This window comes from Cervus canadensis, chromosome 11 (genome assembly GCF_019320065.1).
Source record: "Cervus canadensis isolate Bull #8, Minnesota chromosome 11, ASM1932006v1, whole genome shotgun sequence".
NCBI classification, from domain to species: Eukaryota; Metazoa; Chordata; class Mammalia; order Artiodactyla; family Cervidae; genus Cervus; species Cervus canadensis.
In genome coordinates, this window is record NC_057396.1 from 77,816,420 (window position 1) to 77,825,940 (window position 9,521).

General features: G+C 56.5%; 1 protein-coding gene across 2 annotated transcripts in view; it reads left to right on the forward strand.

Moving 5' to 3' along the window:
• LOC122450106 (beta-galactosidase-1-like protein 3) overlaps nt 1–9,521 on the forward strand; it is a 31,246-nt gene that overhangs the window by 19,065 nt on the left and 2,660 nt on the right. Inside the window, exons 9-17 of one of the 2 annotated variants that reach the window (XM_043482265.1) lie at nt 435–499; nt 3,405–3,489; nt 4,882–5,019; nt 5,550–5,630; nt 6,156–6,262; nt 7,219–7,359; nt 7,665–7,736; nt 8,151–8,232; nt 8,683–8,770. In XM_043482265.1, the coding sequence (XP_043338200.1) occupies nt 435–499; nt 3,405–3,489; nt 4,882–5,019; nt 5,550–5,630; nt 6,156–6,262; nt 7,219–7,359; nt 7,665–7,736; nt 8,151–8,232; nt 8,683–8,770 (859 nt within the window). Of the gene's footprint in view, nt 1–434; nt 500–3,404; nt 3,490–4,881; nt 5,020–5,549; nt 5,631–6,155; nt 6,263–7,218; nt 7,360–7,664; nt 7,737–8,150; nt 8,233–8,585; nt 8,651–8,682; nt 8,771–9,521 lie in introns of those variants that run through there. The other variant, XM_043482266.1, reaches the window with a different exon arrangement.

Here is a 9,521-nt window from a genome sequence, read left to right on the forward strand (position 1 = left end):
TGTGCTGACCGTGGGGTGTGCTGACCGTGGGCCCTGTGCTGACCGTGGGGTGTGCTGACCGTGGGGTGTGCTGACCGTGGGCCCTGTGCTGACCGTGGGGTGTGCTGACCGTGGGGTGTGCTGACCGTGGGCCCTGTGCTGACCGTGGAGCATGCTGACCGTGGGCCCTGTGCTCACCAGGGGGCCGGGGGTCCCAGGTCCATGTGAGTCACGCGACCTTGGTCTAATCCACTTCTCTGCACACAGCAGGGCTGCTTTGAACTGCCCTTCTTCCCTCACATTGTCCCTGCAGTGCCGGGAACGTGAGGGCGTGCGTGGGGGCCCTTCCCACCTGCAGAGGGAGGAGCCGCTGCTGCCCCTCCCTCCGAGGGCGCCCTGCACCCCTGTCGGGGGTGGCGAGCCCCAGCCGCGCCCCGTCCTGTCTGTCTCTGCAGTGCTGGCCACCATCAACATGAAGGGGTTCAAGGTGGACTCGTTCAAGCATCTGTACAAGCTGCAGGTAGGTGGCGGCTGCGGGCCCGGGCAGAGCTGCTCCAGGACAGGCCTTGGGCCCAGCTTCGGGACTGCTGCCGCTTGTATTAGGCAGTGCGGGGAGCGCCTCCCAGGAGGCCCGGAGGGACAGCGGGGGGTGAACGTGGATGCTGGGTGCGGGGCCGTGGCCGAGAACTCTCCCCAGAGATGCGCTGGGCAGCTCTGCCCCTTGGCCCCGTGAGCTACGACGAGGACGGACACCAGTGCCGGCCGGCGCCCTCCCTCCTGGCTCAGCGGGGCCGGGTGCTCGGGATCAGCTCTGCTTCGCAAGAACTCTGCAGGCTACCTGTGGCTCCAGGCCCACGCTGCCCGCGCCCCCTTCCAGGTGCAAACGCCCCCTCCCCTCGGCCTCCACCCTCCTCCACAGTCCTTTCTTTTTCTTAAGATGTTTTGATGTGGACCGTTTCTAAAGGCTTTATTGAATTTGTCAAAACATTGCTTCTGTTTTCTGTTTCAGTTTTTTGGCCGAGAGACACGTGGCCCCTAGTTCCCTGACCAGGGATCCAACCCACACCCTGTGCGTCAGGAAGCCAAGCGTTGACCCCTGCCAGCCAGGGGAGTCCCCTCAGTTTCAGTCCCCTGTGCTCACGGTTTCTGCGCGTTTCCGGCTCGTTGGAAGCAGGGAGCTGTGCCAAGGGCAGTGTCACAGCTGTGTCTCCTGTTGCGTCTCCCTTGCTGTTGTTTTCCTCTCGTTCCCTTAAAAGCAGTTTTATTGAAGAACAATTTATACACCGTTGACTCCACCCATTGAAAATGTGCGATTAGCAGGTCTTTTTGCAACTGTCATCTGTCTAGAAGGCCTCCTCCTGCAGTTAGCTCCCCTCCCTCCTCCCATCCCAGGGAGCCGTAGATGATTGGCCTTTTCTGAATGGCAGTCCACTCCAGTATTCTTGCCTGGAGAATGCCATGGAGGGAGGAGCCTGGTAGGCTACAGTCCATGGGGCTGCAAAGAGTCGGACACGGCTGAGCTAGTTCACTTCACTTCATCAAAATGGGGCCTTCGGTGTCCATTCTCTCGTGCTGCCTGACGACTCTGAGGCCCACGTGTTGGGCCTTGATCGGCGCCGCGTCCCTCCTGATCGCGGCGCTCAGGGCCTAGCTCCCCGCTTCGTGGGCGCTGACACGGGTCGCTTGCGTTTTGAATGCTGACCGACGTTTGCATTCTCCGGCTGAATCCCTCTTGGTTGTGGCGTGGTCTCATTTTATACACCGCTGTTTCCCACTCGTTCGGATTTTGTTGAGGACTTTGGCTTCTGTGTTCGTGAGGAATGCTGATGCTGGGTTTTCTTTTCTTGAAATGCCTTTATTTGATTTTGGAATTAGGGTCATGCTGACTGCATAAAATGCCCTCCTTTTCTGTCTTCTGGAAGAGATTGTGTAGAAATGTTAGTATGTCTTACTCACCGTTTGGTAAAATTCACCATTGAGAGCATCTGGACTTGAAATTCTCTTTTTTAGAAGATTTTTTATTAGAAATTTAATTTTTTTAATGGATACAGCATAGTTCAGGTTACTGCTTCTTAAGTGAGTTTTGGCAGCTTGTGTCTTTTAAGGATTCATTCTATCACCTGTGCTTTGAATTCATGACCTTAGAGTGTTTGTAATGATCCATTAATATCCTTTGAATGTCTTTGTTGTAAGTAATGATGACCTTTCTTTCACTCCTGTTATTGACAATTTCATGTATTCTTCTTTTTAAAAAAAATCTTGGTCAGTATGACTTGAAGCTTATCACTTTTGTTGATATTTTCAGAGAACTAGATTTTGGCTTTTTTCTCTATTATGTTTTTGTTTTCTATGTATTTCTAGTGTAACCTCTAACATTTTCTACCTTATGCATAGAATTTGCTCTATTTTTACTAGTTTTTTTTTTTTTTCTGGTTGAAGCTTAGGTTACTGACTTGAGACTTTCTGTTTTTCTCATACAAGCATTTAGTGCTATGAATTTTCCTGTGTACACTGGTTTTGCTCCATCCCACCAATTTTGAAATGCTGTATTTTTTTTCACTTTTGCTGTATTTTGCTGTATTTTTTTAAATTTTCAAGTGATGTTTTTAAAATGTTCAAAGCATTAAATTTTCATTGAATTCAATTATTAACTTTTCATTTCTATATTCCATGTATCCGTTGGAAGCATGTTGTTTAATTTCTCAGTGTTTGGGGATTTTCTAGATATCATTCTGTCAGTGATTTCTATTTTAATGCTGTGAAAATCCAAGAACTTACCTGTTGTGATCTCTGTTCTTTTACATCTGTTCCAGTTTGCTTTATGGCTTGTGATACGGTTGTTCTCGGTGCGTGGCCTGTGAGCACTTTGGAAGAGGGGCGTTCCGGGTTCGTTTGCGCGTTTCCATCAGGTCGGGCTGGCGGGTCTTACTCTCAGATGTCTCTGTCCTTGCTGATGAGCAGAGCTCAGCCCATCGATGAAGAGAAGGGTGCTGGCGGCTCTGAATCTATTTGTGTTCTGTGCTGCTCTCAGCCTGTCCACAACCAGTCCACAGGTCCCCGCGGGCCTTACTATGAGCGCAAGATGCCCTCAGCAATAGCCATCAGGTTGTTACTTCCTTTGTTTTACTCTTTGGTTTATTTTTCTGATTTCTTGAGACGGATAAGTAGCCCCCGCGCTCGGTTTTATGTCTCTCTTTGTCCCTTTGTCTTAGTACACGTGGGATGTGTTTTTGGGCCTGTGGGGAACAGGAGCCCCTGCTGTGGGTGGTTGCAGAGGTGCGCTGGGTGAGGGGCACGGAGCGTCCGCGCCCAGCAGGGACGCGTGGAGAGAGGGAGCTCCTCAAATGCTGACTTGTCATCTTCATGTCTTCTGATCTCCCTTCTTCCTGGCGTCAGACTTAGCGTTTGACTTGGTTTGTTCCTAGAGCCACAAGCCCATTGTGATCATGGAGTTCTGGGTCGGCTGGTTTGATACGTGGGGAAACGACCACAAGGTGATGGGTGTGAACGGTGAGTCTGCCGTGGCGTCTGCCCTGCGAGCGTCGCTCACCCTGCCCTGCTCCTTGGTCAGCTCTCGGACCCGCACCTCCTGCGGAGGGGCCGCGGCCAAGCCCGAGGGTGCGGGGGCCTGAGCCACTGGCTCCACGCCCTGGAGGCTCGCCGCTCCGTGGACGGACAGGCGGTCGGGTAAACACTCAGTGAAGAGTCCCCGACCCCTGACCAAGCTGCTGCGGGGACAGAAGAGGGAGGGCCGGCTGCTGGGGGGCCCCGCACAGTCTCTGAGGGCGGGATGCATCTCCTGAACGTCACAGTGGCCTCTGCAGCTGAGGGGCCAGGAGGTGAGAGTGACTGGAAATCCTGGATCTTGGGCCCGGCTCTGCGGCCCCAGTGAGGTGGCCCCTGTGACCGCCTCTTCCCCGGAGCGCTGTTGTTAGGATGAAGTGTGGTGATCCGGGTAAACCGCCCAGAGCAGTGCCTGGAGGAGGTTGTTAATAGAAGTGATTTTCTACTAACGATAAAAAAGTTACAAAAGCAAGCTCACTTGTACCGGAAATAAAGACAACAATTGAAAGATAGTGGGTAACTGAGAAAAACCTGCTTTGAACTGCAAAATAGGGAGCAAATGAAAATAACTTCAGACTGCCACCAGTGAACAACAGGTTTCTGACCACGTGTCTGTCAGGCGCTGTGTGTATTCCTTCCCTATCAGTTAATTCTCACCCGTATGTGATGTGGGAGGGAGGGGGACCTTTGTTCAACAGACCGGGGAGCAGAGGCTCTGAGCGGGCAAGTGGGCTGAGCGTGGTCAGAAGGAGAGTGAGGGGTCAGCCAGTGCCGAACCCACGCCTGCAAACCTTCGTGTCCTTCAGGGCCAGCGTGGCCTCGGGGCACAAATGAGAAGGCAGTGGTCACTGGCCCCAGAGATACTACCCGAGCAGGTAGTTCACAAGAATAGACGAATTATTTGTATAATTTCAAAAAATTTAATGAGCACGAGATCCTTAAGTGATGCAGAGGCTCTCAGGCTGCTGTTTAATAGATGTAGCTCAGAGTGAAATTCTCTGGGAGAAGTAACTTTTGAAAAGGCTCTTAGTATTGGAGAAGGGAGTGGCAAGCCACTCCAGTTTTCTTGCCTGGATCATTGCATGGACAGGGGAGACTGGGGGGCTACAGTCCATGGGACTGCAGAGAGTCGGACACAACTGAGCGACTAACACTTGCTTAGTTTGGCCAAGCTTAGTTTTCTAGGGTGGTTGTGGTCGATTCCACCTGCTGTCTGGTTAGATGCTCTGTGGACGCTGAGGGCCTATGGGGCAGTGCCAGAGAGGAGTGGCTTTCCTAGAGACTTCTGTCTTCTCTGAAGTTTTAGCCTTCGCTATTTCTCATCTTCCTCCTCTGCAGAGGTTGAAAAGAGTGTGTCTGAATTTATCCGATTTGGGATCTCCTTCAATGTGTACATGTTCCACGGGGGGACCAACTTTGGTTTCATGAACGGGGCCACGAGTTTTGAGAAGCACAGAGGTGTTACCACGAGCTACGGCAAGTGTTCTCCGGGAGGGGCCCCCCTGAGCCCTGGGGGCCCTGCGGCTTGACCGGGGAGGCCCCTCAAGCATCATGGGGTTCTTGGCCCCTAATCTGTGCTGAGCACCGAGAACTCCCTCACCTCTGTGTCTCCTTCCCTCTGACCCGCTCACAGTGCAGAGAGCAGGCTGACCTTGCCGCAGAGGGGCCGCCGTGACGTCTCACTCTGCCCCGCCCGTCCTGACCGTGGGCCCCTGCCCTGGGCTCCCCAGTAGAACCTGGGGTGGTGCCTTCTGGGCCCTGGAGGCCTCCTGGGCGGCTCGGCTGGGGGCAGATAAGTGTCCTCTGCGAAAGGAAGCAGGGCAGGCCAGGTGGCCGTGGCCTCAGACACGGGCATGGCTGCGGGGATGGCCAGAGAGGTCTGGGCCGGGAAGTCGGTTCCCACGCTCTTGGGGGGCCCTGCCCGGAGAAGGCGGCCGGTGGGGGGCCTGCCTGGAGAAGGCGGCCGGTGGGGGGCCTGCCTGGAGAAGGCGGCTGGTGTCTTGCAGACTACGACGCGGTGCTGACAGAGGCTGGGGACTACACCACCAAGTACTTCGCGCTCCGGAACCTCTTTGAATCCATCCTGGGTACTCAGCTGCCATTTTGTTGGGGGGCTGCACCTCCTCGGGAAGTTGTGGGAGGGGGTAGGAGAGGGAAGGGTTCCCCGTGGGCAGAAACTTAAAAGGCAGTGAGGGCAGGGGCCGCCTTAGTTCAAACCCTGGTTTTCCCACCTGAGAACCACGTTGTTTTTAAGCCCTCTAAGCGACATCATGTTCTCTAAATGTGAAGAGAGTGGTGCTTGTCCGCTGGAAGTTGGAGTGACGGTTGACAAAGCTCTCTGCATGGAGACGCCCTCATGCGCTCCTGAGCGTCACCCTATGAGCTGTATCTGCGGAAATTACGTTAGGGAGGCGCCTCCCACATGCCAGGGAGCCAGGCGGCAGCGGCAGCAGGCAGAGACCTCCCGCCCTGAGCTCCCCGGGGGTCTGGTCCCCCAGTGTCTCACGGCTGGAGGAACGCCGCTGGGCTGGGACCCCGTCTCCTGCGGCCCTGGGAGGGCGGGGCAGTGTGGGGAAGGAGTGGATGCTTCCCGCTGCCCGTTTCCTTTGCAGTCAGGCCCCTGCCCCCTCTTCCGAGTCCCACTCCCAAGACGGTGTACCCCTCCTTGAAGCTATCTCACTACCTGCCGCTGTGGGAGGCCCTGCCTTACCTGCAGAGGGTGAGCACCCCCTGGGCTCCGGGGACCTGGGGTGGCTGCTGGGGACACGGGGGCCGAGGCCACAGAGCAGGGAGGCCCTCGGGACTTTCTGTGGAAGCGGGGGCGTGCTCCTAAGTTTTATCCATGTTTGGGACCAGCGGGCAGAGCCGGGGTGCCTCCTGGGAGGACCGTGAATGGGGGTGAACTGAAGAGTGGGGGGCCTGGGGGGGAATGGGACCGCAGAGATGCCTGCTCCCAGGCCCCATACTGAGCGTGGCAGAGCCAGCAGCCCGTGCAGCTGGGCTCCGCGTCCTCTCCAGCACCGCCTCGTCCGACGGCAGGGCCCCCTGCTCCCCTTGAGACTAGGGTCCGTGTCCCCGCAGAAGAGAAGGCAAGCCTTGCTTGGAAGATGTCAGCTCTGCTTTTGTTCGTATTAATTTGTTTTTGCTCATTTCTTTGGCCATGTCGGGTCTTACTTGTGGCAGTCTTTGTTTTACTTGCCACATGGGGGATCTTTAGCTGTGGCATGTGGGAGCTAGTTCCCTGACCAGGGACTGAACCCAGGCCCCCCACATGAGGAGCACAGCGTCTCAGCCCCTGGAGCCCAGGGACATCCCTGGGAGATGTTCCCTCTTGAGCTCACGGGGTTTCGCCTGCGCTGAGCCTCCTTCCACTAGTGAGCCGTGCCGCGCATGCTGCAGATGCAAACGCTCGCTTGCTCGATGCGTCGCTTTGCTCTCTGGCAAAGTCTCGACTGAGCTGGGACACAGTCGTTGACACTGCTGGTTCTCAGGATTAGAGAGGGGGCCCCTCTGCCTGCCCCCAGGCTCCTGGTCTGTGGAGACTAGGGCACAGGCGTCGTCACACGGCGTCTCATCAAAGGGCTCTCGGGGACTGTTGGTAGGCATAGCCAAGCTTGCCCAGGGTCTTAGGGAGAAGGGCCTGGTCCTCACCCTGGCTCCCTGCCCACCTCTCAGCCAGTCACCTCTAACGTTCCACTCAACATGGAGAACCTGCCCATCAACAACGGCAACGGCCAGTCCTTCGGGTTCGCGCTTTATGAGATGACCGTCTGCTCCGGGGGCCGGCTCCATGCCAACGCGCAGGACGAGGCTCAGGTGGGCTGGTGTCTGGCTGCAGGAGGACATCAGCCCAGCTCCGCCGTGGGGCAGGGCCAGTCGCTGGGCCCCTTTGCTGTTTGATATGCTTTTAAGCACCTCTGTGTGTGAGGCTTGATTGGGGTGGAAAAGGCCCATTTTACCTGTCGCGCTGTAAGTCTACTGGGGCCTCTCGCTGGGCCGGCTTCTGGCCGCCCATGGACAGCAGGCTGGTGGCTCCCTCCCTGGAGACTGCCCCAACCTCGATCTCCCTGCCCCTTCCTCTGGGTGGGCCTCTCCATCTGATGCCGGCCCTTCTTTTGCAGGTATTTTTGAATGAGACAAGTTTAGGGATTCTGACTGATGTTTATCGGGACATAGACATTCCTTCAATCACGGTATGTAACTTGTACATCAAGCTGCTGCCCTAGACCCGGGCCTCCAGCGCAAATGCGCTATTCCTGAGGCAGACCCTCCCGTCTCCCCCTCTGCCGGGGGCGATGGGCCCCTCAGGGTCCTGGCAGAAGGGCTGGGGCTGTGAGTCTGCGTGCGTGCCCCTGGCCCTGATGTGTCCTGGGCTTCAGCTTCTGCACTGGGGTGAGGGTGGACGTTTCCTGCCAAGCCCCTGGCTGGCTCTGTCTCGGTGCCACTGAGCCCCGGGCCTCTGTGAGGGTGGACCGAGCAGGAGCACTCAGGGTCCTTGGGGCGCCCTCGGCTCCCCCTCGCTTGTCTTCCATCTGGGACTCTGACAAGACTGGGCTCCAGAGGACAAGCCTTCCGTGCTGTGTCCCCATGAACTGGTCTGTCCCAAGCAGGAATGTCAGCTTCTAAGGATCCTGGTGGAGAATCAAGGACGAGTCAATTTTTCATGGAAAATTCAAAATCAGCAGAAAGGTGGGCTCTGGTAACAGCCATGCCCTCCCTGCCTTGTGACTTGGACCCGAAGGTTGAGGGTGGGATTGGAGGGAAGGCTGTCCCCCGGGAGAGGCGGACCCTGGGTCTGGGGACCAGCAGCGCCTGTCCCCCCGCCCCCCACTCCCCCCACCACCCCCCACTGTCCCCCCATTGTCCCCCCACTGCCCCCCCAGTCCTGTTGACTCCCACTGCTGGGCCAGGCGTCCTGGCTCTCTGCTGTGGGACCCAGACCCTCTGGGGAATACCAGGGGAAGTTCAGGGCCTGGGTGGGAAGCTTTCCTGGTGGTTTGGAGACCCTCAGTCACCCAGGTCAGACCAATCCTTGCCCCTAGGCCAAGCCCCGGTCACAGATGACTCCGGGCTGTGAGTCTGTGCTTGGACACCGGAGAATGTCCCAGCCATCTGACCTCTGCTCCCTCCACTCTGCAGGATTGATCGGACCTGTTACTCTGGATAAAATTCCCCTGAGCAGGTTCACCATCTATTCTCTGGAACTGAAAATGACATTCTTCAAGAAGTATGCTCCTTTCTAACAACTACCTGACCCTGACCCTGACATGACCTAACATGACTCTCTGACAGTAACTCTGGACCTGACTCCTGGACCCTGACTCTACCCTGACCCTGACCTACCTACCTAACCTGCCCTGACCCTGGGCCTGGCCCTGACCTGACCCTGGCCCCTGCCCTGACTCTAAACCCTCCCTACCCTACCCTAACCTAACCCTGACTCTAACCCCTGACAACTGAATCTCCTAATCTGAACCCTGACTCAAGCTACCACTACCCTGACCCTGACCCTAACCCTAACCCTGACCCTGACCCTGACCCTGACCCTGACCCTGACTCTAACCCTAACCCTAACCCTAACCCTAACCCTAACCCTGACTCTAACCCTGACACTGACTCTAACCCTAAATCTGACCCTGACTCTAAGCCTAACCCTAACCCTGACCCTGACCCTGACCCTAACCCTAACCCTAACCCTGACCTAACCCTAACCCTAACCCTGACACTGACTCTAACCCTAAATCTGACCCTGACTCTAAGCCTAACCCTAACCCTAGCTCTGACCCTGACCCTGACTCTAACCCTGACCCTGACCCTGACTCTAACCCTAATCCTGACCCTGGCCCTGACCATGGCCCTGGCCCTGGCCCTGACTCTAACCCTGACCCTGGCCCTGACTCTAACCCTAAACCTGACCCTGACCCTGACCATGGCCCTGGCCCTGGCCCTGACTCTAGCCCTGACCCTGACCCTGACTC